Here is a 26,289-nt window from a genome sequence, read left to right on the forward strand (position 1 = left end):
GCGTCAACGCGCGAAGCTTTGGAGGCACGCAGGCTGGCCAATGCCGGCTTTCTTTAAAATAATCATCGAATGAATTAACATATCAGTAATGATAAATATCCGTGGTCACAGGTGCGTCTTCGCTGTGTCCCTGTACTTCGCACGCGACGGTTTATAAACCGATCCACCTAATCCTATTATTCCCTATGATCCTATTACTGGAATTCGTAATGTTGCTTATGCAATGGCACGGATTTTTTGTCATGGTTCAGTCACCTTATTCGAGAGCCCTGTTCTTTCTATCGTTCTAGATACAAATCATTGCCATGCAATATCGTTCCAGCATGTCATTTGGAATAATTAATTGTACATACTTGTTTACGCTTCTAATGACGATTCTCACGCGATAATGTATCAAAGAAGGCGGAAACTCGACGTACACGTATGCGCTAGTATTCCTCAAGCGGTTAATTATCGCCAGACTGAAAACAGACCGTCGATCAAAGGCGCGATGATATTTTAAATCGCGCCGCGAGAAACGCGTATGACGCACGAAAATTTTGTTATCGAAATAAAAAATACACCGACGAAACGTTGCTGCAGAATGTTTCCACCCTCGACGCGACTCTTACCTCTCGACAAATATTTTCTCCAAGTGTCAATGTCCGGTAGTGAAGAATTGCTATAATCACGACTTTCCGACGAGGTAACAGGTGTGAAGCGGGATGGTGGTTAAGCAGAGTTCTTTCAGAAATAATGGTTCGTGTATAGCACTTTTATAGCATGTCATGTTTTTTTCTATTAAGTCACTCCCGAGGCTCAGAATATTATTATTCCTTTAATTCATACTGGACAAATTTTAAGTAGAAGATTGAGAAGATACTTCAAAATTTATTCTATTTTTCGTAACCTCTGCTCTGATGTCTACACAATATTAGTACTGTGTAAATGTACCAGCCATGTTCAATAATATTTAAATCAAAACTTTTATAAAGCGCAATAGCAAGTGAGTCGTTCGCAAATCGATTAACTTCACTTTTTGAAAAATCTTACATTTAAGTGTCAAGGCACTTGGTATAGTCACAACTTTTTATATTTATAATAACATAATAATAATCTTTTATCGATATTTATTCGAATTTCTATGATAAAAGGAATTTTAAAAAACAATGTACATTATTTCATCGCATTTGACAACGTTTTCTTTTTGTTTTATGGAATTAATCGACTTGTGCAACGAACAGCTCAAGTATACGTCATATTTATTTCCATTGACACAGATTTTTTGCTTTTTCTTTATTATAGTGTAGTCATGTCTGACTGTTTACACTTTTCCTGTGAATACATATTTTACATTCTTATCATCTTATCCTCTTTAATACTCTTACTCGCTAGGGATTCATTTAAATTATAATCATTTGCCCTTTAAAAGTAACGCAAACCTCGCTAAGACTTTTCCACGGTTCTTTCTTCTTTCCATCGCTTTACATCCTGTTTAGTTACGCTAAAGACGTTTCGTCGAATATACAAATAAACCCCTCCGAAAAACGAAAAAATATACAGACACTCGTGCGTTGAAAAAAAGTAGAAGGAGGATATTTGCAGCGAGAATTCGGGTGACGCAAAAAATTTCGTCGAAGCCCCAAAGCGTTACGACTTCCTTCCGCGATCGTCACGAGCTTGCGACGGGTGGCATCACGCCCGCCAGGCGTTTGGCTGTTTTAATTATGACGCACGTGGAGCATATTACGCGAGGGCGTCGGTGGCATGATGCCGAAAGTACCTCGGTGAAAGACACGCGATGACGCTCGAAACGGAATCCAATTTTGAATTGTACCTGCGCTAGTTCTCTGGATCGTCGGGCGAGACACTCTTGTACATTTCCATTCAACGAATTTTATTTTAACTTTCAAGAAAGAAATTATTTCTCCGATGTTGATACGTTCATCGATTCATTGGAAGAGGAGATGGGAATAATTGATATCCATTTTGTTTCAGAGCTTTTGCTTATTGTTAGATCTTTGATGAGACAACAAAGGCAGTTTCATATGGAACTTGACAAATGTTACTTGTTAAATATAAATACACAAAGAAGAAAGACTTATTTCGATAAAATGTTAATTTTTACATCTTATAGTTTATTTCCAAATTTTACACACGTGTGGATTTTAATCGTCGAGAATGTACGACGTAAATATTAAAATGTAGAATCCGATTATCAATATAAATGCTTCCTTTGCTTGATAGAAGTAAAATTGACCAATCAAAAATCGTGAACATAAAATAATGCTATAGAACGATAAAAGAAGTACGTACTCGAGTTAACTATCGAACTCTTCGCATCTAACAGCCTGTCCATCGTATCAATCATAATTTCTTTATCCTCCAGTCGTTATTCGTAATTTTCATCCAGATACGAATTTCGAACGTCTCTGGCCTGCTCGTGCACGTTTTATAATGCAAATTACAACCGTGCAAGGTTTTGTACCAAATGTAACCAAATGCCTCGCACTTCCTTCAAGAATTATTCCTTGTGATTTAGATGACAAAGCCGAAGATAAATTGTCTACGACAAATCCTATCACTGAATTCCTTTGTCGCCCAACTGTCCATTCTAACGATTTCATAAAGCTTTGTGGACAGAATTATAAATGTATTACTTATTCTTATTTTTAATTCGAATGGTTCGAATTGTAGCCACTCTTCGAACTACCCTAAGCTTCCTTCCTTCTTACAATATATATCGATTTTGCTCGGAAAACCTGTTGAAAAGAGAAGCACACCACACGCGAAGATGATTTTAAGATGATTAGCAATTAATTAAACGCGAAACTCTAATAGCGGAAATAAACGAAAGGAAATAAAACTAAATAAATACGACCCGAGTTTTGGCTACCGCTTCCTTCGTATTACAATACTACTGGGTACGCACTCTAACTCTTAAACGGTTCGCTCGGCTTAATATCGCGCTCACCGCGACTGTACGAGAAGAAGTGATTTCGGCTCGTGCCTTGCTCGACCACGTAAACTCGGTGGAACGTTGTAGAAGCTTTGGAGACAAAGGATCTTTGAACCACGTGATCGTCGCTAATTCATAGAAAAAATCCTCGAAATTTCGCGACTCGGTACACGCGAGAATTTGGTGTTTACGAGTTGTACCTCGTTTCGCGTCTCGCGCCCGCCGAGTGGCTCGGCTCGCGTGGCGACAACTTTGCGCGAGGACGAAGCACGCGGCAATTTCATGCTATGCTTTCAATATACGAAGCGGAATAAACGTTTAATTTTAACACGCAATATTTCCGTGTCCTTCTTCCAATGATAACCGTAACTGTAAATTCGAACGCAATGGTAATATTCGATGTGCTTATCTTTCCAACAATTACATATATATATACGCCGCTGTTACATTACATGATTTAACGCATTTCATTCGTAACAAGCAACGCACTTATTATTTTACAATGATTTTTCCGCGGCGCGGTTTTGCCAGCAGGGTGAAAGTGGCGTGACGACGTTGATTTCAAGGAGGAAATGTGTATTCTTTCTCATAACGAATTTACCAAACTACCGTCAAAGGCTAGGTTTGCGTTCGATTAGAACGAATTCGGGATGGTAAACCATCTCGAACACATTCCTGCCGACGAAATCAAGAAAAATAAAAATGAAAATGTCGGCACGTAACAGGTTCATGAATATTTCATTTTCCAGTATGGATCTACGATTACCACGATATGTAGCAAAGAGTAGCTGACCCGCGTAGCACTAAGAAAAGAAAGCAATTCGAAGGGAATCTCCAATCATTTACAAATGAACACCGAATAGACGCTTTTGAACCTATTCGTTTTGTTCTGGGTGGCTAATATAAGACGATATTAAGGGAGTATTATCGTCTAGAAGTTTGTTTTTTCAGTAATTTTTAGGAATTAATTTTTCCAAAACTATCAAACCTACAGTACCAGGGTTTATTTTATGCATAATAAAACACATTTCAACTAACAACACAAATTTTTATAAAATACTTGATTGAAATCTATACAAGTTATGCGCTGTTATGCAGGTTGTGGCGTGAGACGCTCTTTCAATCAGGCGCACAGGTTGTGGCGGTTCTAGTCGTCTGAGACAGAAAAACAATTTTTTTGTTCAATCTATATGAATGTAGTTATCGTTTGAACTAGAATTAAGTGAGTACTAAATTTTTTTCGGAATCGCAGCTGTTTGAAAATTAAGGTTTAATTTTCCCGGAAAATTGTCAAGTAAAATATGAGAGCAGGGCTAAAATATTCAAGCTGTCGGTATAATTCTGGTTCAGGCCATAGGTGATGGTGCCCTCGAAATGTGTGTAAAACCAGAAGTCAGTCGGTCTAATAGTTTTTGAGAAAAACGTGCGCCCGATTTGAAAAATGTCGTTTTGAGAAAAACACGTTTAAAGCCTTTAAGCCTCTGTAACTATGAGAGCTCTACGAATTTCAAATTAATATTTTAAAGGCACTTTCTCAAAACCCCAAATCATAAGAAAATGCAAAAAAAATCGAATTTTTGAAGTTTCTAGACGATAATAGCCCCTTAACACTAGATTTTTCATCAGATTTCTATTACTATAGTAATGCTTTAATGAGTGAAGTGGATTTACTGAAATTAATTAGGAGGCTTAGATAAGAAATGAATTTGGATATATGCTTATCTTTTTATACTGACGAGAATCAGCGTAAGTGGTTGGCGAAAAACATAAACGGTTTCTGTAAATCCTCGTGAAAATAGGAAACCTTAGTATTCTGTAAAACCTAGTGAAATTATAAAAACGATTTAAAATCCTAGTGTTAAAATTCTCTCGTTCCTTTTGGACCCTTCATAATTTCATTATTAATGAGCTAACCTTCGATTTTCATTAGGATTTCTCATTTTCTCATCGAAGTTGTAAGCATAAGCTACCGATAACAGGCTGCTTCGTTTAAAGGTTACTCGTGCAGTTAATGTGTTATCGATGAATATTGCACTAAAAAAAAAGTTCATTAGATAGTAATTATTAATTCGTGTAATCGTCGCATTTAACTGACGCGCGTGAAATCGAGTAATTTGCGTTAAGTATATGTTACAGTTTCTAGCACATGCGACTGTTTCGCGAAGAAAAAAAAAACGATACATATTCTGCTTTCGTGTCTTGACATCTCCCAAGTATCGCGACTGAGAAGTATGCCTCTGGGGGTATTCTCGGTTCAAATCATTCTGTGCATACCACGCAGACCTGGACTCTGTGATTACTTTTTTAATCGTTACACACAGCGGTCAGATTAAAATCCACATTTGCAATACTCAATAATATATTCTACCCGTAATTATTCACGTTTCTAGAACGTGATAATTGTTCATATTCCTTATAAGATACACCTACGTGCTCGATGATTCAAAAAATATCAATGCTCAAGTTATTTACGATACTTCGAATTAAAAACTAACAAAAATTTCGAACAAAAATACTCCCCCCGCATCCCCGCCATTTCAATTTAAACCTAAATTCGTCACTCCCAGCTGTCAGATTAAAAGCTGCATTAGCAATCCGCGATCGTGAATCAGTAATTTGTCATCTCTCGGAGCTAATCGTGTCTGATTGGCTCTGAAGTATTCATTAATCATAATTATGGAATACTCGGCACTGATTTGCCCCAGTGTAGACATCGTCGCTTGAACCAGGTGGTCCCTCGGAGGCGTTCTTCTTCGATGATGTCTACGCATCGAGAGAAAACGTGCTCCTTCAGAAATGCAGCGATGATTTCACTGTCTAAAGAATCCACTCGAACGATACAATAACAAAAATGTCACGCGACGTCTTCCTTGACCTGTGACAACGTATTGAATATTTAAAGAATTCAGTTTCGATACATTGTACACACGACGCGCATAATCAATTACGATTTTCGTTCTCGTAGGAAGTAGGGGAGGGACGAGTTTTTTTTCGTCGCATTGCAAAGGAATCCCTAATTCTGGCGTGATCCGCGAAGCAGGTAGCTCGCGTGACGTTAAAAATCGCTTACGGTAGAGAAACGACGGCTTTGACGTCATTTGCTCAAAAAAAAGGTTGCCAGTATTTACTGGAATTAATTATCTGCGGTCGCCGATGACGGGGGCGATCGTGAAACTGCTGACGATCAACGAGAAGAAGAAAAAAAGCGGTCTATACAGATAAGAAATCGAACAGGAAATAATACAGCGATTAAGATAATCGTTTATCAAATGAAGAACCTGTTAAAGATTATCGTAATACGTTTATGAGAGTTAAAAAAAAAGCTAAATGAAATATTAAATGTCCGCTAAGGGGGAAAGCCACGAGTAAAAATAATAGGTATATTCCATCGATTGTTTTTCGGAAACAATTGGATCGCTAAAAGTTACTTTCAGTTTGTTATTAGCTGCATCGCTATTTTATTTAAGGAATCTAAATACAAATTATCTTTTATTGTTAAATCACTTAATACTTTTTTGTATTAAATCACTAGTATTCGAAACAAAAATTGTAACTCTTTAAAGATTAAAGGGCCCAAAATATTAACATTTTACCGACAGGTACCGATTGGATATAGAATTAAATTCACTAATATTTATTTATTTTGACATTAGTATTATTCAATCTTTAGTTTCTGTAGTGGAATCGTTTTTTGACTAATATTTACATAATATTTCATAATACCTATAACGATGGGAGCAATATCTCGATAATAAATGACAAAGTATTGGTGTGTTAGCTAAAAAATCGTTTGGTGGATCGATACACTTTACCAGTCGGTAAAGTGTTAAATAGAGAGTCCCTTTTTACCGACTCACAGGTGCAAGTGTCTTCCCGCTACTAACAAAACGATGACGCAGGCTTCACCGATGCTAATATTGACTTTGAAAAATTTCCAAATGAATAGGTAATCGTTCTTTAGGAATCATTTTTGTTTACGCAGAGTGGACAACTGCAACTCTCTACGACTCTGCAAGGACGATACAGTTTTTAACCAAACGCTTTCGATGCCCTCCTATGATTATCTATTTAACTTGAAATTTTTCAAAGTTTATTATAAATATTAATGTTAGTAAAGTCTGCGTCATTTCGTTTGTAACTACTTTTACCGTAATTGGACAAATAACGAAATGCAAAAATCATTTACGTAGAATTAAAGTGATTAATGCATGAAACAATAGTATACAGGGTGTCCCAAAAATGTTGTAACACTTTGGAAGAGGTGGTTCGGGAGATGATTTGAAACAACTTTTTCCTTAGCGAAAATGTTGTCCGAGACTGCGTTGAGGAGATATTAACAAAACACACTGACCAATCAGAGCGCGCGTATAACGGTGGAACGGCCGCGGTAGCGAAGGCTATGTGCTAAGCGGCCGCGCTTGTACGCGAACAAGCGACTCGACGTGTATCGAAGCGAAGGACGCGGCCGCGGCCGCTTAGCTCGTAGCCTTCGCTACCACGGCCGCTCCAACGGTATACGCGCGCTCTGATTGGTAGGGTTTTTTTTGTTAATATCTCCTCAACGAAGTCTCGGACAACATTTTCGCTAAGGAAAAAGTTGTTTCAAATCACCTCCCGAACCACCTCTTTCAAAGTATTACAACATTTTTGGGACATCCTGTGCAATTCATATATTGCATATCAAAACTGCATACGAAAGTTCAAAAACGGTAATTTGACCAGTAATGGTAGGTTTAGCGTATATAACTTATAGTATATAATTCATATATTGCATATCAAAACTGCATAGAAAAGTTCAAAAACGGTAATTTGAGCAGTCGTGGTAGATTTAGCGTAAAATATTTCCCGTAAGCTCTCGTGGCCAAACATTTCGCTCGCCAAGGAAACGATTATCTCGAGGAAATACAAAAGTGCCAACAGGATCACGTCGGTCCTGGCCACGTGGTGGCGGCACGAGGCTATTTGCCTTGCAATTACACTCAGAAACAATTAACGATGAGACGATAGTGGTACGTACGTTGACGTCAATTGTCGAAGATAACGTGCGCGCGCGTGTGCACGATGCGCGATAGCAGCAGCTGGTGGGGGAAGAACGACGAGGAGGGCGATGACGGTGGTAGCGACGATGCTCGCTAAGAATGGCCGAGACGTGGGTGAGGGGTCGTTGGCGCGGGAGTGGGGGTGAGGAGGGGAGTACGCAGGGCCGACGACGCTGGAGTAGCAGGGGGGTAGCAACATGGCTGTCGGTCAGTCGGTATCGAACCGCCGGGTTACGCGAAGCTCCTACGACTCTCGCCGTAGGAACGCCGCCGCTCCGGGACGAGATTTGGAATCTCGTGAGCGTGAAGGACGACTTCTCACCGATGGCATCGGCTCCCCGACCTTACGCACCCGTCGAGGTCGGCAGCACGTTTATTTCCCTTGAAAAACGGTCCTACCGGTTCGGTACGTGCAGTACCCGGTAATTCAAGCCAGGATCGAACCGTGAGTAACCAGAAATTGTCCAAAAAAAGCAGATGAACGTGGTGATCACAGTTCTTCCCTGTTTTTTTATTTTTTTTTTTTATTTTTATTCATCCGTTTTGTCTCGATTAAATGAGGCGCAAGAAGGGAGCTGGTATTCGAACGATCCCATCGCGACTATCTTATCGTTGAGGCCTGAAACGTGGTTATAAGTAACGTGCCGAGCTCAGATAATGATTTTTGAAAGGTAAACGCACAGCTGATGTTGAAGTAACGAAGATCATGTGAAAAACTGGTGTTGTTTCGAAAACGATACCATGGGCAACAAGGGGTTAACGCTACCTGTGTCCATTGCTTCCGTATCGTGGGTGTAAGCGATAGCGTTTCGAGCCAGTGGGTCTTCCAAGTTCTCGGCTCGGCCTTTTCGTTTTCCTGCTCTATTTTTTTTGGCGTTTCTTTTATCGTCTCGTCGAGGGCTATCGACGGTTATCGATCCTGGACCCGTCGATGAGCAAGAGGTCGTTGTCGATCCGTGACGTCAGTCGAGAATACCTATTGTACTTGTTGCAGGAAGCTTTTGCACTTTTGCGAAGCTTCATTTGCCACGGGCCTTCTTTTGTGTGTCGGCATTTTTCTTTTTTTTTACGTGGGATAACAATGACGCGTTTGTCTACATCACGAATAGACAAAATTCTTATCTAGATAGAAACTTCGAGTAACGAATGAAAGATAAACAACTTTCCACTCGTTATTTGATGAAGAAGAATTGCAATTTGTATTACGAATAAAAATTATATTTCACGTTGAACGACTAACTAGGCGTTTGAGTAACCGTTCAATGAGATAAACGCGGCAGATTAATCATTGCATGGTGTTTTTATTCGAATAATGGATGCATTGTAGGCCCTACATGCTGCGCGTACAAACGCGTGAACGTTTCTCGTCGAGCATGTCCCTTTCGGAGTAAAATATGCTTTTCGAGTAATAAACAGCGAATTATTTCGTTCCCAAGTCTGATGCACTGTAATTGAAATTAAAAAATAGCATTTTGCTTGTGTCACTGCGGGAATACAAGCCAATTTACTCGAGATAAACAGATGAAACCTGAGATACTACTTGAAATATTGCTTCAAATATTTCGAATACTATTTTAGATGGTAGACGTCAACGCGAATGTAAATTGTGTAATATTTCAAATAAAACATGCAAATCCGAGAAATAATCGTTTTATTTAAACGAACACAATGATAAATGAAGCAAAATAAAAACGTTCCTCTTTGTTATGCTCCAAAACAACGAATAAAGTATTTTTATAAATAAATTGTTAATGAAATAGAAGTACTTTGTAGATTGTATATTGAGGTGTCAAAGACCTGAGGTACAGATTTGGTGTATTGCACTTTGAGGTGATAGGCCAATTGAGCCTAGAATAAACATTACAAAACATAAACTGGTTTTTGGAGTTTGAACTTTTGAAGAATGCACTTTTATTTGCTTTAGTGTCCATTACTTAAGTATTAATCTATGTATATGTGACTGTGTCATGTATTGTTTAAGAGAAGCAATTACTTATGCTAATTTCAAGTAATGTAAATGACTCAAAGAATAATAGGAGCACTTGAATGTTAAATGACAATTAGTTTGTAATTATTTTAAACGTTTTTTCTTTTTTTCAGCAATTTCAAGGTAATTTTAAAGTACGGCAAAAAGAAGCAATCGTTTATAAATTGTTTGTGAGGAACCGTTTAAGTGAAAATGGATTCTGGTGTGGGACAAAGCAAAAAGCAAATTCGTGTAGGATTCTATGACATTGAAGGCACCATTGGCAAAGGGAACTTTGCAGTGGTGAAATTAGCTAGACATCGCATCACTAAGACAGAAGTAAATATAATTTATTGGAACTGATATTTGTTACTGTGATGGCGTGCCAATTACTATGATGTCAATTATTGGAACACAAAACCAGACATGTAGCTGTAGTATGACTGACCTTATACTAATTCTTTGAAACCTGTTCATATGTAAATAATCTATGATTCATTTACTCTGCAAGTAATAACAGAAAATGAGTGTTGCTGAAATTAGAAGACAAGTTGCCTATTGGTTTGAATAATTGACATTCTGCTACATTTACATTTACTAACCGAACTGTTCTTCTTTCTAGGTAGCTATTAAAATAATTGATAAAACACAGCTGGATCCTACCAATCTTGAAAAAGTTTATAGAGAAGTAGAAATAATGAAGCAATTAGAACACCCACATATCGTCAAATTGTACCAAGTTATGGAAACAAAAAATATGATATACATGGTATGCTTACACCATGCTTTAGAATATATTTACAGAATTTATGCAAGGACATATACAAATTGCATATCTTTTTCAGGTCTGTGAATACGCAAGCAAAGGTGAAATATTTGACTATATCGCACGTTACGGACGAATGGGAGAACCCAGAGCTCGTGCAACGTTTGCTCAAATACTCTCTGCGGTTGAATACTGCCATGCGACAGGTGTAGCGCATCGTGATCTCAAAGCTGAAAATTTACTCCTAGATGCTCAGATGAATGTAAAGATTGCTGACTTTGGCTTTAGTAATAGATTTTCACCTGGAGAGAGGCTAAGCACGTGGTGCGGTAGTCCCCCTTACGCGGCACCGGAAGTTTTCCGAGGGAAACATTATGCTGGTCCTGAAATTGATGTGTGGGTAAGCAATCTACCCTCACCTATCTAATGCACATACGTGTAACGTAAATAGTTGATAAATATACCATGTTTTTATTGTTACAGAGTTTAGGCGTTGTATTATACGTATTAGTATGCGGAGCACTGCCCTTTGATGGATCTACCCTTCAATCTTTAAGAGATCGTGTTTTAAGCGGAAGATTTAGGATTCCATACTTTATGAGTACAGGTATATTTGCGCTCGATATTTCTTTCGCCATCCTCTCAATTTCACTTTAAAGTACGCGTTAAATTTCCGTTGCAGATTGTGAGAGTTTAATACGGAAAATGTTGGTTCTGGAGCCTGCAAAGCGATACACCATTCCACAAATTAAGAGACATCGCTGGATGGCAGGGTCTGCGGACACTATTTGTTCAATAATCGTAACGAGACCATCGCCGTCCATCCAAGAACCAAATGAACAGATACTTCGACTTATGCATAGCTTAGGCATAGATATCACACGAACCAGAGAGGTAGGGATCATCAACTATTCGCCTTACTTGTAACGTATCATTTTTTACATAGAAGATTTAAATAATAATTATTTTATCTAGGAACAATTTACTTAAGGTTGCGTTTGACAAGGTTTTTCTCTTTTAACAGTCGTTGAGGAACAGCAGTTACGATCATCACGCTGCTATTTACTTCTTGTTATTGGAGAGGTTGAAGCAACATCGTGTCGGAAGCACAGCGAACAATAGTTGTTGGCCTAGCGTTGCAAGATCGAAAGAAGACAAATTTAAATCAAGGTAAATTTGTATCGCTAACACTTTATCAAACTTTATCATTTTGCACTAACTTTTGTTTACATGATTTAACGTAACGCGACGTAAATGTTTTCTTTTACTTCCAATCCTGCCAGTCAGAAAAATTTCTAAAGAGTTAACTTTTAATCGTTTTAATTTTTATTTACAGCGATAGCTTAGTGGAACGTTGATCTTTATTGATGGTGATGCATATTTGGAGATTTTATCAGGACAGGTTGGATTGGAAACACTTTGGTGTCACTTTATTTTTGGTAATTCTTCATTTTATTTCATTGCTTTTCTTTAGCTTCGGATTTCATTTTTTATAATTAAACTTATCATTTTTTTCCGCTTTTCCGTAACATTCTATATTCGCGCCTATGACGGGACTACTTGGGTCCCCTTCAGGAAATCAACAACATGTAGATTACGTAGTTTCTATCTTCTCAGAGATTGTCAGAGAGCCTTGTCATCATAAACATCTGCGTCAAACAATCAGAATGTACATGAAATACGTTATGTATCCGTTTCTAGAGTAAGAGAAGATACACCTCGAGGAGGAAAAAGGTTTAGTTCAACTAGTTCTTCGACTGATGAAGGATGCTGTAGCGCGGAAGGTGATCTAGAAGAAGGTCCAAGTGGTGACGAGTTGAGAGAAGCTCAGATTAAACTTGAAGAGCATAGACTAGGCCTAGATCATGATATCAGTCAACGAATTGACAGTCAGATAGTCAATCGAAGATTAAGTGATTATCAACACCATTTTGATACCCCACTTATGGATCCTATTGATCCTCCTAGTCGAACTGCATTATTTATTGCGGGTGGTAGCGGTAGCTCATCATCCGAACTTTTCGAGTCTAGTTTTGACTCTGGTTGCCCACCAGATTATTCGGGTGCAAATTCGTTCACAAGTAGTTTGCCATCTTGCACCCCTCCACCACCTCTGAGTCCGTCACCAATAACTGGCAGGATATCAAGAGTTTCTCAGGGACGTAGAGCATCCGATGGTGGACCCAGATTGCTGTTTTGTCAGCAAGGTGGGGGAGACAGACCAACCAAACAGCGAAGTATTCAAGGTATTTAATCGAAAACAGGATATCTCGATCGTGTAAGTTTCTTCATTGCAGCGTGGTAGCAATTCGATTTTATCATTACAGATTCAGGCAAGGCAAGGGGTCATTTAGACCTTGTTCATTTAAGACCACCATCTACACCACCTGAGAATCAATCGCAATTTAAAATTCGTGGAGACTCTAGTACACAATTACAATTGTTAGTGCAGCAGCGAATGCTGCAACAGAAGCGAAATTTATATCATAGACATAGGGGTGGTGGAAGCCCAACTCCTATACCATCGTCAGCGAGTACCACGGGTAGACGCGCCGATCATGTACCAAGACAAGATAGTTATAAACTAGCTCAGAGAACACAAATCTTGCCACCTTTATCTCAGGGACACGTTGACAGAGACTTTGACAGAGAAAGAAAACGAGACGAAGAAAGATGGAAAAGCCTGCCATCCCGACTAGCAGCAGATTGTCAGTTGGCAGAAAGGACATTGCTGTGGAGTCAACAGGTAATTCTATAAATAGAAATTTAAAAAATCGTTTAGGTTGAACCGCCGAATAAAAAAAAAGTTATCAGGCCGGAATAAAAGAACGCAAAAATAACTCGGTGGTATCTGTCCGACGGATCGTGACGTCATTGCTTTTTTGAAGCAAATTTAAATCGTGCCAGAATTGTGTACCTATACTCAAACTCAAACACAGAGTATTACGTTACCGTTCCTTTCATAATGTTAACATTGTTGTGAGCGTGTATCATGTTCACAACGATGAATCGATGTAAATATTATTAGTATCGTTTATGACATTAGTGACTAGATGTTACTTGTGATACGATAGCACAATTATTTGTGTTAGATGCAAATAAACAATTATTTTTATTTAATTTGGCAGTTTATTGTTTACTCTAATTTGCCTTACTTCGTGCATGTACCAATCCTCGACTGAACGTTAATGTGTACAGTTAACAAAAATATTTATATATTTTCGAAACAGATTGGACCACTTTTTGTAATGTATATTACCACGCCCGTATTGTTAATACGAATGTCTGAGAACAAACAAACAAACAAAAAATAAAATTTCATTTTGATAACTGTGCAATATAATTTCGAATAGTTACCTATTTGCCTGTTAAATACACTTTTCAAACAACAATACTAATTTATGCACCGATACACCGTCGTAATCCCAGAGAATAATACTCTCTGTCATACTTGAGCACAACTGTGATTAAGGAATTCCCTAAACAATACAATATGAAACACCAAAACATCAAGCTTGAAAAATGCATATAATTTGTAGTACCTTTCCCTTATTTGGCTTCCTAGATTTTATTTTTTGATATGTCATAATAAAGATATTAAGCACAAAAATTGTACGCAAAATGTAAATAATTTAAAGAAGACAATATATCAGGTGGGTCTCAGTGGAGGAGCATCATATTTGCCACCTGGCAGTGTAGGTGGCTTTTTATGGCCCACTGGAAGCAACCCTCACTCAACCATCTTCGAAAACGTTGGGGATCCAATGGAATGAACATCTAGCCTGTTATACTTTTAGTATTGAATTGGAGATTTTGAGTCTGAAAGACTAGATACGACGCACGAAATACAATAAACAGTATTGCCTAGTCTTTCCATATCAGTATTTTTATTTATATAATTACATATTTTATCATATCTATTTTCTAAGTATCCAAGAACAACTTTGTGTAAATTTGTTTGTAGAACTGTTTCCTTGGCGATACTCTAGCTTTCATACGCAAAATCTTTGATTAGACGGGAGGCACGTGTTACTAAATGTCAAAGATTTATTATCGTTGAACAATTTTTTTTCCGAAACTGTCTACTCCAAACATCGAATTTTATCATCTCTATTTATATATATATATTCATGTGTATCATTCATGGAAAAATTATAAACCTCGCGTACATAAAATGAACTTACAATATCGTTAAAATCTTTGTCATGTAGTAGCATATACGCCTACCTTATTGACTGACTGATTTTATCGGTCAAATATCCAATTATATCATAGACTGATAATTAACAAAAGGAAACACCAACCAAGTTTATATTAATAAGTAAGTGGCATATGTCTTGCTTTACAATGACTACGTTTAATTGGAAGTGCAACTCGTACAGTTGCACGTATTTTTAATGATAATAAACAAAGAGTGCTTTTGATGTGCTTCCCGAATATATGTATATTAATCGATATAATCAAAGAATAAAATTCTCTAAGTTAATTTACCAGTTCTACAACTTCCATTCAAAACAAACGAATTAACGAAACGTTTAAAACGGAATAAAATTTAGAGAGTATATCGTCGCAGAGTGAGAAAAGTATCGGTGTTCAAATTAAGGACAAGTAATTATAAATACATATGTTATAGCATAAGGGATAGAATCGCAATAATCTTCACTTCGTAGAAACGACTGAAATAAAGTTTATTTGGGACTAGATGCAAGAACTATGCCACTTATGCTTTACTATGCAATTAATTGAAGAGTGGAGTTAATAAATGGAACAAATTACATTGAAATTTTTCATTATACATTTTTATCGATAATCATTCCAATAACGTTGTACAAAAATAGATGTTTTATCATTCCACTCTTCATTACGATGGTTATAGCAGGATAGGAATTAATAAAAAAAAAAGAAATAAAAACAATAATAAATAGCGATAAATAGTAGCTGCTGTTTAAAAAGTAACAAAGTGCTGCATTCTGTAAAGATGTTTAAATAAAATTGTTATATACACTGTCTTGAATGAAAAGTAATGATTGTTTACATTTTAAATTATACATTTTGTATGCGTCTTGATTTCTTTACAAATGAATGCAAGCTGCATTAATAGTCACTGGTAAATATTGCCACGCATAAATGTTAGTACAAAGTTATCATTTTACTCGAAACGAAAAAAAAACTAAGCAATTCTGCTTTTACGAGCTTCTCGCACGAGTACAATTAAAGTGAAAATAAAACGAATCAATAATAAGGAAATATTTGTACATTTTGATACGAATACAGCACTTTTCAAGGCAAATACGTATTAGATTCTGGTAGTCTAGTCAGTAGGAAGCAATACCGGCCGCGCACAACTGACAACGACTTTAATATTCAAATTTTCCGCCATTTTTTACCCAACAAAAAACAATCAAACTTCGCTCAAAAAGTTTTTTGATAAGTAAAAAAAAAAAAGATAGCTGTTAAGTTAGTGTAACCATACGAGATCTTGTTCTGGCATATTGTTCTCAAAAAGACATTCAACAAAAAAAAAGAAACATGTAAGCAAAACCCTCAGGAATTGAAAATCAGTTTTGGCATTGTTAAGTATTTACATCTACGTATGTCTTTTCTGGAATGATAATCCTCGAAGTTGCATGAAATAGATTATTATTTACGAATATGTACTATTGATTTACTAGTAAGGATATTTATTTTGTCAGTGTACAAATAAATTCTGCAAAACATATTTTTACTTCTAACGAAAATCATTGTAAAAATGATTGTTGACAATGATACGCAATATTATTATTTGGCAATATATCATCAGATTAATGTGTGCAAGTAATTCGCGAAGGAATTATTTACTCTCACATAGTGACGTATTCAATTACGTTCTGTAAGAATTGAGTAATACAAAAGTAATAAAAAGCAAGAAATTGCAGTTTTTACCGAAAAGTCTGTTTTTTACATTTGCGATAAATTATATGTATACTTCATTATTTTCTTACTGTCAAATGTGACAGTAAGTAATTACTGTTTGCGAACTCCAAAAATGTCAACATGTGTATACATTGCGCATACAAAGGTACCAAATAAAAACATATGCAGACTGCATAATAAAATTTTCTTTGTTATAGGATATTAAATTTATTTAAACACCATTAATGTTAATTTTAATCATCATTTTTTTGTTTATTTTATGTTTACATTAATTTTAATATTGAACACAATCTAAGCTTTTTCTATCTCCATTGTAAAAAGATCTGTGCCAGTTTTTTCAGCTTGTAGTCTAGCTTCTTCAGGTGTCATACTTTCATATTTGCTAGGATTTAATGGTTCGCCATCTGGTCCTAACTGACCAGTTTCGAAATCTTTTTTAATTTTATCAGCATACACAAAGTCAAACAAATCTTTTGCTGTAAATGGACGTTGTTCAATTTCGCCAGCTCTGTAGGAAACATACGGTTTTAGATGAAAGTCTTTTAATGAAGGTACAATAATCTCTGGTATTTTTTCTGGAACAATGACTCTGTCGTCTCCATCTGTTATATATATATCTCTTACACCCCTTTCTAAAAATATCAAGTATATAAATGTATAAACACACTTGAGATCCTATACAATAAGCTAAAGAACAAGAAATTCTTACTATCAAACGGCATCTCAAAATTTGGATCAGTCGCCTGTTTTTGTTTAAATTCACGTAGGCCTCGCTTATTATAAAGCAAAAATTTTCGAAAATTTCGTTTCCCATAACAAACAGACGATGTGGAGATTTTACGACTTATAACCATACATGCCGATGCCATTGTAATTTTTACAGATCTTATAACGATTTCAATGTGAAAATAGTCTACTTGTTAGGTTAGGTTTTGTACCAAATTCTGAATATTCGATCAGAACATTTCAAAAATATTATTCATAAAATTGAGATAACTTACAGTTAGATTGATACACTATTATTCATAAATGTTATAAATAATTCTTGATCATACAGTTATTTAATGTAAATTTAAATCGTAAACAATACGTGTATACACACGCATATACTACGATTCTGTGAGAAGGGTGACAAACTTAAATTACGTAGCACAAAGTACATACGTGCATTTAATACTACATATTACTATTTCAGAAACTTCTTTCGGCATAATAAATATTTCATAAAATTTATAATATATCAATGTTTTATTAATATTTGAAAATTATGTCCATCACATGAAACAGCAGCTCATTTTAATAACGTATCCATTTCATGCTGTGCTGTTGTAGCTACTTTATTACATCTCTTGTAGCTACTTTATTCAACATATTAATTAATATTAATGAAATGTATGGATTTAAAATAGTAATCTACATATTTTTTTAAATTGTGCTTAAATGAGTAGCCATCTAGCGGTAAGTATATCGAACTAAAATTGTATTGTATTGTATAGCTTTATTTAGCGTTAGCCCTTAACGGACTGTTTTCGCTTTTCTTACAAATCATATAATTCATTTTACATAACCTGTCTTATACAACTAGAGTACAAAAAACGTAACCCTTACAGTACATATCTCGTTAGACTTAAACAATATTGCATTTGTTTTCTTATATTAAACTTTAGTGCGTTACTATTGCATCTCTCATCCCACCACTGAATGGTTGAATTATGGTACGTGTATATCCGCTATAACACTCATTCATAATTATCTCTTTTCACACTTATTGTCTAATCTTATTTCTACGCATGACTGTGCCCAAGCGGTCCATCCCACTCTGCCCTTACTTCATTTATTCCTACCCTGTTTCTGATTTTCCTACCCTACGTATATTATACCGATAAACCATTGGACGGGTATCATATATCAATTTACCTTATCACTAAAGTCTTTGTACTTTCTTTCCCTTCGTATCTCACTATTGTCCACTATTTTTTATATATCTAACCCAGTCTCTTAAAAAAAATGACATATAGCCTTGTATATTTTGATTTTCCCTTCATTAAGAAGATTGTACACGTCGTTGTTGGCTTCTATTATTTCCTTACCTATATTTTTGAATAAATTCAGTCTTTTTTGAGTATTATACAAACTATATTCAATATCGAACTAAAATTCCGACCTCCGTACAGCGCACCACCGGGAAAACGCCCAAGTTTGTCCTCGAATAGTTCTTTTTTTCACTGCTAAATGGCGCCATTTACATGGTAATTGTAGGGATTCTACATAAAAGAATTACGAACATGAACAATTACCGAACTTTAACAACATGATAATTTATTTTGACAAGAACAATTAAATAAGATTAACAATTTGAATACAAGGAGCTGATTGAAAATACGTGTGAACTGAATGACGGTTATTAAGGTAACGTTACAAATAATTGCTACTAACTGAAAAATGAATTGCGTGATACAAGAAAACGTAATTAAAATTTGCTACGTTCAAACCCAATTACAAACAATTATCAATGTGAAGTATTATACATATAAAAATCGATAAATAATCCCACATAATTACCGACGTCTGTTGGTACGTTACCATGTGTGAGCAAATTACCGTGTAAATTGCGCCATCTAGCAGTGGAAAGAGGAACTATTCGAGGACAAGCTTGTACGTTTTCCCGGTGGTGCGCTGAACGGAGGTCGGAATTTTAGTTCGATATATTTACCGCTAGATGACGAATCGCTACACTATGAAAAGCGCGCGTCATTCGAATTAGTTTTGCAAACATCACGTGTTATTTGGAATAATATACGACCAGCGGTGTAATAACTTCATTTGCGTATATTTTTAAGCTTCTTCTAAAACGAGGGAAATATTATAAAGTGTTCCGCGTTCAGTCATGGATCTTTATAAATGTTTTAGATTTAGGCACCCTACGTGGGAGCTAATATTCCTAACCATGGTGAACCAATAAGATTCTTATATAAGTCGAAGGATTATGTTACTAGAATTCATTTTCTCATTGGATGAATCATGAAAATGCAAGAGAATTTCATGTATTTTTCTATAATGGCGATACAATCTCGAAAATCTGCAATCATTGCTTTGAAATCGTTGCTTTCAGTCTTCAGTTGCTTTATTTCTACGTGAAGAATACCGTTTTGATAACACGTATAAATTGTAACCTAAACGTTAAATATTCGATATAAACATAGATACGGATAGAAAGTACAATTGTAAAATAATTATCCAGATTGCTTCCTTTGAAGGGAGAATAATTGACATTTGTTTTTCTGCATTCCTTAAAAGTATTTTTATGAAATATAAAGGAGTTCACAATATATAAATATATAAACCATTGCAAGTAAATACAGTCTTCTTTATTTCACAAGACAGCACCCGACTTCTTTAGCAATCGTTCTTTAATAGAAATTGATAGAAATAAATCATGTCTGCGAGTACTTCTTCTTTCCACACAGAAAAAGAATTAGATTTAAGTAACGCTGGCAGAGGTGTATGGCTAGTCAAAGTGCCTAAATATATCGCGAATAAATGGGAGAAAGCACCTGGGAATATAGAAGTTGGAAAATTAAAAATAACTAAGTGGGTTTACTGTTTAGATGTCTTAATGTTATGGTATCATATGAATATTAAAGTTTATATTCATTGGTAGAAACCCTGGTCAAAAGGCTGAGGTATCTCTCAAATTATCAGAGGCTGTCTTAGCCTTAAAAGAAGCCGGAGAAGAAGAAATTCCTAAACAACATAGATTAGATGTTACAACAGTAACAAAACAAATGTTAGGTGTATTTTCTCATGTTATGCGTAAGTCCTCTATAGATATTTCTGGAATGATTTGCTGGAAAATAGATTTAGTAAATGTACATTTTTTCCAGCATCGAATAACTCTGATTCTATTGTTCCTGAAACTGAAAAGCTTTACATGGAAGGGAGAATTGTACAAAAATTAGAATGTCGACCATATGGTAATAATTACATTGTAAAATAGTTAAACCTTCATTGGTGGATATACTTTATACATGAATGTTTTATTTTCAGCTGATAATTGTTACATGAAGTTGAAATTACAAAGCATTAAGAGGGCTTCTGTACCGCAAAGGCAGGTTCAACAATTGGATAGGGTGGTTCAAAATTTCAAGCCTGTTTCTGACCATAAACATAATGTGAGTATTTTATGCAAAGCTCTTAAAATAAAAATGTTATGTTAATAAAATTATATATTTGTTAGATTGAATATGCAGAGAAGAAGAAAGCTGAGGGTAAAAAGATGCGAGATGATAAGGATGCAGTATTGGATATGTTGTTTGCAGCATTTGAAAAACATCAGTATTATAACATTAGAGATCTTGTGAAAATTACAAGACAACCAATTGTAAGTACTTTTTTTTTCCAATAAAGCTTACTCAGACAGCAATGAACATAGATTATAATAAATATTTATACTTTTATATTACTAGGTATATTTAAAGGAGATATTAAATGAAGTTTGTAACTATAATCTAAAAAATCCTCATAGAAATATGTGGGAGTTAAAGCCTGAGTATCGACATTACAAAGAAGAGGAAAAACCGGAAGGTTCTCAAAAAAAAGCTGATGAGTCGGATGATGATTAATTGATGATATTTGTATATACGCTTATTTCTTTTTTGTTTAATCAATTGAATTGCAATTAGGAATAGAATATTTTGTATGATTTTAATCTCGAGGCTGTGCAAAATTTAGACATTTCTGACAAATAATTTAGATTTCTACATTCTTAATGATTTGATTACATTGTGTCAATAAGGAATAGAAATTAAGATTATAACAAACACGTTATCTCTTTATTTTCTGAACACATACAATTAGCAGTTGAAACAACTACTTGTATTACATTAGCAGTCGAAACTTTTTATTGTTACGTAAGACAAAATTGTAAATTTATAAAGTATGTATTTATACTTCCTTAAAAAATGCATTGTGTTGTTTCAAACACGCAGTTGTTACAAATATTAAAATATTTCTTAAATTGTAAATAAAAGTCAACATATTCTATACATACATTAAAATATTTTAAAAGCAATTTTTTTCAACTGGCACTATCTTATTCGCGATAGAAATAAAATAACATATACTCTAATCTTTTATTCTCATAAATAAGGCATTATGGAATGATAATTTGTAAATGCTAGCTTTGTATTGTAATTTGTAAATGATCATGCTTTAAGTTTATACGTGTGATGCTACATAACCTCTTTGCTATTTTCATTATACATCATAAAGCAAGTAACTTTAGCTTAATAAAATATTACGTAAAATCTTTCTGTGTATTTAACAAAGATAAAGTATTAACGAAGCAATAATTAATAAAAATTGACTAGAGTCGATTGCACATTATCTTTTGTTATAGATACTGAGAAATAAAATTATGTCTTTGTAGTTTTATAAATTGTATATTACAAAAACGTATGTTTTTAAATATGAAATAAAATAACGAAGAGGAAACTTGTGATCCTTCTAATATATAAAAGTACTATTTAATAGTGAAAGTTAAAAGTATATATAATACATATATTATGGCAGGAATTGTAAATGATATTTGCTTCTAGTACAGACGAGGAATGTTTCTAATTGTACTCGTGCATTAATCTGAGAAGTATTATACGGAAACATCAACTCTATTTCCTAGCATTTTTTATGTAAACTATGGAATGCCTTACTATGGAAATAATATTTTTTATCTATTGGTAAAAATATAATATTCCAAGCGATCTATGTAGATCGTATTTATCTTCACGACTAATACGTATGACTACTGATATAGTTAAAAGTTTAACAGTTCTTGCCTTAGACTAAGAAGCATTTAAAAGTGCAATAATACTTTGTGCGTGCAAACATTGCTTTTGCCATCTGCCGCATTATTTTCAAGTATTTAGTAATTACCTTTACACATTTACAAAGGCTTGAAACATCAACATTGGATGACATCCACATAAAACTTTAATTCCAATTTTTTCGTTTGCCGGAATGAATATGACAGAGCCTCGATAAAGAATTTTAGACGATGATATTTCACCTTTTCCGTTTATAATAATCAAGATACTAGCTGTACTCCTAGGAATTATATTATACGACGATCGTTCAGGAGGTATCTAAAATATGTGTACAATGTGTAAAATATGTGTAATATATGTAAAATATGTGTTATTGAAAATTCGTCAAAGATTTGTCTATGAGAAGACTCACTGTAATTTTAGCAACTGCAAAGTCTATTACAGGAGGACGAAATACTTCTGTGCATTCATCTTCACGAGAAGGTTGAAATTTTTTTGCAGAAATTGGCTCACAATTGTACATTAACATTTCTACCAATGTTGGCACATCTTTCAGTTTTGAAGTTAACCCTGCACGGACTACATTATCAGAACACGCCATACATTCTATGCAATCTGTAAACATATGTTATTAAAATACATAAGATATTACAATAAGATATTAAAATAAAATACAAGTCATTAAATATTTACCACCAGAAAGATATGCATGTGGTTCATTTGGTCCAAGATATATAGCTTCACCAGGCTGCATTGTTATAAAATTAAAAAAGTAAATACCAAAACATCCCACATCTCCTGGATAATCTGAGTACAGTCTTTCTAACACACTAGCATGTAATGTTTGCCTCAATGATTCATCTAAAGACAAGGGATTAAAATACATTACAATACAATTACATTCATCATTACAAATAAAAATATTTTTTATACATAATCAATCATTAATAAAACTTACCCAGATTAGACAATCTATCAAGTAATTTCCTAAGCTGCAGTGCTATTAGACCAGGATCACAAGTCATAAGACTATGAAAACATGTTTTTAAAGATTTAATAATGCCCATTTCGTCTGTTGTCGTAAATTTAAGTACTTTATCTTCTCCTATTACAGCGCGTAACTCTGGAAGAACTTTCAAAAATTCTTTAATTTCTCTAATTGGACGGAAGCCACAGAGAGCCTCGAAAGGTGTTAATGCTATTGCAAGCTCAGGTTTATGATTTGCATCTTTGTAAATAGTAGGGTATTGCTGATGCAATTGTTTTGCCTTATCCTGTGATGAAATACAATATTTAACCATGTATTACATAAAATACATATTAGTGCATATACCTTGTTCGGATGCGCCTGAATTGATAATGCTTTATTCACAGATAAAACCTTAAACAAAAATGGTAAATGTTGACCGAATATTTTTTTAACATCACTGCCTAGCACCTCACTATTTTCTTTGATGTATTTCTCCAAGGGTATATTTAATTCTTTTATATATGAAGGGCCATTGGGATGTGTGCCCATCCATAGTTCAGCATATGGTTTTTTTTCATCCAAACAGAAATCCGAGTTGGCAGATTTTATTAATGTAGCAACAGTACTATCAATACCATACCTTCCCCAGTCATAAGTTTGTATTTTACATTTAAGTTCCATTCTGTGAATATTTCTGAAACATGCAGAAAGTAAATATTACTTGTAATTTTTATATAAATATTTTAATACATTACCATTTATATAAAATTATCATTTTTGGATAAACTATTTTTTTTAACAATTTTATAACATGTGTTACTCATTATAGAGTTATACTTTTTATGTTTAAATTAAAAAACATAAGTTTATAGTCTTTTATGATATTACGTACGGGTATAAAAACGTAGACGTTGCTTGAAAGACTGAACTGTTTGACGTTTACACAAACTAAAACCCCGATAAAAAAAAAGAATAGATAAATACATTGAATTACCAGCTGCTCTGATAACACCTGCAGTATTTCGCTCGCATCTGTTATCATATTTACAAAGCAATACCCCGACTTCGTGGTTTCATTTTGCTTTTTCTTGCATTTCTTATTATTGATCGCATCGATTTCAAAAACGTTTTCTCATTTTAAACAATTTTCTTCTATGTATTTTCATTCATTTTATAAATGTAACAAGCTCGGTTGTTCATCATTTTGTGTTACATATCAGTGATATGATATCACACTGTTACAAGATTTCATTACAAGCATTAGGGGGGTATTTACAAAACTACTATATACAAAAAATTGATTGAGAATTTACAAGTAAGGCCCTAACGTAATCATATAAAATAACAATATATACAATTAACAAATACCAGAATATAGGATAATTTTTACTTGTTAAACAAGTATAAGAGTTATTAAAAGTATACATCCATCCACGCAAATTTTCTCTATGCAAGTTATGGATTTTGTTAAATTATATCGTAATTGTCTTCTGTTACATTAATCATTTATTATGAACATGTTATGTTGTTGTAAAATATATTTAAATCAATGAATTAAATTGTATAATACATTTAACGGAAGTACCGATCTACGTCATTTGTATTTCGTGGCAATCTCGAATTGGACACATTGCGAGATATTCGACTTCTTTCACGTCCTAGCGTGTTCCGTCGCAGTACGCGTGCAGGCAAGGTACCTATTTAAATTTAAGTATTCTTTAATTTATATAAATATTTATCAGTATTAAATATTTTCTAAATATTCTTTTCAGCGCTAGCTACAATTAAATATAAAAAATGGTGGCCCAAAAGAAACAGGTAATTTAATATTTTTGTTTGATGCACGTGTTCCATAGAATTCTCGAAGCACGTATTAAAATCATTTATTCATCTATACATTTAGAATGCTTCATAATAATATTTATGTATACAACTATTAATTTCATGATTTCAATTCTAAAACTACTGTTAAAAGTAAGGTAGTCTCTTTTACGAAATTTATAATTTTTAAGGTTATATTGACTCCGTGCACGTGAAATGTTTCTTTCGATCGAACTTCAGAATCTTATAACATTTTTAATATTTCATGCATTTAATCGAATCAGTATCGGTGTAATATGTTATATTATTTCCAATGAGTATTTGATTTAATGTGATTTTTGGATACTGTTCTATTTTTTACACAACAATTCTGTGATTGTAAGTATTGCGGTTATGTGAATTGTTTCCTTTTCTTCAACAGAAAAAGTCCCAGGAGGGTATTAACACCAGATTAGCTTTGGTTATGAAATCTGGGAAATACGTCCTAGGTTACAAGCAGACATTGAAGTCTCTTCGGCAAGGCAAAGCGAAATTGGTCATCATCGCTAATAATACTCCTCCCCTAAGGTGAGACTGAGATGTAGTGCTCCTTCAGAAATCACGTATCAATATTAGTATTAAACGAAACGAAGGAAATCTGAAATCATACCATATAAATTTTATACATTTTAATGTCGATTTCTGTGTTCATAATGGGAGTCCTACGGAGTAGTCTCACGTCTCTGCTTGTAAGTGCAGAGACATTTTACATTCAAGATCTGAGACCAGGGTCTATACATATTTGTTTCTTTCTTTCAACAGGAAATCTGAGATAGAGTACTACGCTATGTTGGCAAAGACAGGTGTACATCATTATATTGGAAACAATATAGAATTGGGAACTGCGTGTGGAAAGTATTTCCGTGTATGCACCCTTTCCATTACAGATCCTGGAAACTCTGATATTATAAAGTCTATGCCCACTGGTGATCAGGCGTAAACATATATTTTTTATTTAATAAAAATTTAATAAAACCTAAAAACCTTTGTGTTTACTCTTTTATTTCTCCTGTTC

At 34.6% G+C, this 26,289-nt stretch overlaps 5 protein-coding genes across 10 annotated transcripts; 3 read left to right on the forward strand and 2 right to left on the reverse strand.

The window, feature by feature from the left end:
- The first annotated feature begins 8,084 nt into the window (after positions 1–8,084).
- Positions 8,085–16,428, forward strand: LOC128895248 (serine/threonine-protein kinase SIK2-like). 3 transcript variants are annotated; one of them, XM_054157682.1, is made up of 10 exons: positions 8,085–8,422; positions 10,078–10,282; positions 10,566–10,712; positions 10,789–11,109; positions 11,193–11,316; positions 11,392–11,603; positions 11,734–11,879; positions 12,411–12,955; positions 13,037–13,455; positions 14,348–16,428. In XM_054157682.1, the coding sequence occupies exons 2-10, from the start codon at positions 10,157–10,159 to the stop codon at positions 14,480–14,482; spliced, it is 2,175 nt and encodes a 724-aa protein (XP_054013657.1). In that variant the 5' UTR covers positions 8,085–8,422; positions 10,078–10,156; the 3' UTR covers positions 14,483–16,428. The 3 variants fall into 3 exon arrangements, with proteins under 3 accessions (XP_054013657.1, XP_054013658.1, XP_054013659.1); XM_054157683.1 differs by having other exon boundaries at positions 8,087–8,422; positions 14,363–16,428; XM_054157684.1 differs by lacking the exon at positions 14,348–16,428 and adding an exon at positions 13,940–14,286 and having other exon boundaries at positions 8,088–8,422.
- A 421-nt stretch (positions 16,429–16,849) lies between these two features.
- Positions 16,850–17,753, reverse strand: LOC128895259 (39S ribosomal protein L41, mitochondrial). Its single transcript, XM_054157706.1, has 2 exons — positions 17,332–17,753; positions 16,850–17,254 (listed from the first exon to the last, which is right to left on the reverse strand). Exons 1-2 carry the CDS (start codon positions 17,489–17,491, stop codon positions 16,914–16,916), a joined length of 501 nt encoding a protein of 166 aa, XP_054013681.1. The 5' UTR covers positions 17,492–17,753; the 3' UTR covers positions 16,850–16,913.
- Positions 17,754–19,648: 1,895 nt separating this feature from the next.
- Positions 19,649–21,679, forward strand: LOC128895256 (general transcription factor IIF subunit 2). The gene is made up of 6 exons (XM_054157698.1): positions 19,649–20,213; positions 20,284–20,435; positions 20,507–20,596; positions 20,670–20,794; positions 20,860–21,003; positions 21,089–21,679. Exons 1-6 carry the CDS (start codon positions 20,059–20,061, stop codon positions 21,242–21,244), a joined length of 822 nt encoding a protein of 273 aa, XP_054013673.1. The 5' UTR covers positions 19,649–20,058; the 3' UTR covers positions 21,245–21,679.
- Positions 21,433–24,902, reverse strand: LOC128895252 (mannose-6-phosphate isomerase). 4 transcript variants are annotated; one of them, XM_054157692.1, is made up of 6 exons: positions 24,409–24,902; positions 23,778–24,108; positions 23,403–23,718; positions 23,138–23,305; positions 22,857–23,059; positions 21,433–22,762 (listed from the first exon to the last, which is right to left on the reverse strand). In XM_054157692.1, the coding sequence occupies exons 2-6, from the start codon at positions 24,093–24,095 to the stop codon at positions 22,556–22,558; spliced, it is 1,212 nt and encodes a 403-aa protein (XP_054013667.1). In that variant the 5' UTR covers positions 24,096–24,108; positions 24,409–24,902; the 3' UTR covers positions 21,433–22,555. The 4 variants fall into 4 exon arrangements, with proteins under 4 accessions (XP_054013667.1, XP_054013669.1, XP_054013668.1 ...); XM_054157694.1 differs by having other exon boundaries at positions 24,399–24,902; XM_054157693.1 differs by having other exon boundaries at positions 24,307–24,902.
- A 132-nt stretch (positions 24,903–25,034) lies between these two features.
- LOC128895260 (60S ribosomal protein L30) lies at positions 25,035–26,257 on the forward strand. The gene is made up of 4 exons (XM_054157707.1): positions 25,035–25,107; positions 25,187–25,232; positions 25,657–25,802; positions 26,037–26,257. Exons 2-4 carry the CDS (start codon positions 25,212–25,214, stop codon positions 26,212–26,214), a joined length of 345 nt encoding a protein of 114 aa, XP_054013682.1. The 5' UTR covers positions 25,035–25,107; positions 25,187–25,211; the 3' UTR covers positions 26,215–26,257.
- Positions 26,258–26,289: the final 32 nt, after the last annotated feature.

Source organism: Hylaeus anthracinus, unplaced genomic scaffold (assembly GCF_026225885.1).
Source record: "Hylaeus anthracinus isolate JK02 unplaced genomic scaffold, UHH_iyHylAnth1.0_haploid 5, whole genome shotgun sequence".
Classification (NCBI taxonomy): Eukaryota; Metazoa; Arthropoda; class Insecta; order Hymenoptera; family Colletidae; genus Hylaeus; species Hylaeus anthracinus.

Bases quoted from the DNA above. Each gene is read 5' to 3' on its own strand.
- LOC128895248 (XM_054157682.1), top strand. From the start codon at position 10,157: ATGGATTCTGGTGTGGGACAAAGCAAAAAGCAAATTCGTGTAGGATTC. The intron at 11,110-11,192 runs GTAAGCAATCTA...TTATTGTTACAG, and splicing joins GTCCTGAAATTGATGTGTGG to AGTTTAGGCGTTGTATTATA. The intron at 13,456-14,347 runs GTAATTCTATAA...AATAATTTAAAG, and splicing joins CATTGCTGTGGAGTCAACAG to AAGACAATATATCAGGTGGG.
- LOC128895259 (XM_054157706.1), bottom strand. From the start codon at position 17,491: ATGGCATCGGCATGTATGGTTATAAGTCGTAAAATCTCCACATCGTCT. The intron at 17,255-17,331 runs GTAAGAATTTCT...TGATATTTTTAG, and splicing joins TTTTGAGATGCCGTTTGATA to AAAGGGGTGTAAGAGATATA.
- LOC128895256 (XM_054157698.1), top strand. From the start codon at position 20,059: ATGTCTGCGAGTACTTCTTCTTTCCACACAGAAAAAGAATTAGATTTA. The intron at 20,436-20,506 runs GTAAGTCCTCTA...CATTTTTTCCAG, and splicing joins TGTATTTTCTCATGTTATGC to CATCGAATAACTCTGATTCT. The intron at 20,597-20,669 runs GTAATAATTACA...TTTTATTTTCAG, and splicing joins ATTAGAATGTCGACCATATG to CTGATAATTGTTACATGAAG.
- LOC128895252 (XM_054157692.1), bottom strand. From the start codon at position 24,095: ATGGAACTTAAATGTAAAATACAAACTTATGACTGGGGAAGGTATGGT. The intron at 23,719-23,777 runs GTATATGCACTA...ATTTCATCACAG, and splicing joins TTCAGGCGCATCCGAACAAG to GATAAGGCAAAACAATTGCA. The intron at 22,763-22,856 runs GTGAGTCTTCTC...CACATATTTTAG, and splicing joins TTGCAGTTGCTAAAATTACA to ATACCTCCTGAACGATCGTC.
- LOC128895260 (XM_054157707.1), top strand. From the start codon at position 25,212: ATGGTGGCCCAAAAGAAACAG. The intron at 25,233-25,656 runs GTAATTTAATAT...TTTCTTCAACAG, and splicing joins TGGTGGCCCAAAAGAAACAG to AAAAAGTCCCAGGAGGGTAT. The intron at 25,803-26,036 runs GTGAGACTGAGA...TTCTTTCAACAG, and splicing joins AATAATACTCCTCCCCTAAG to GAAATCTGAGATAGAGTACT.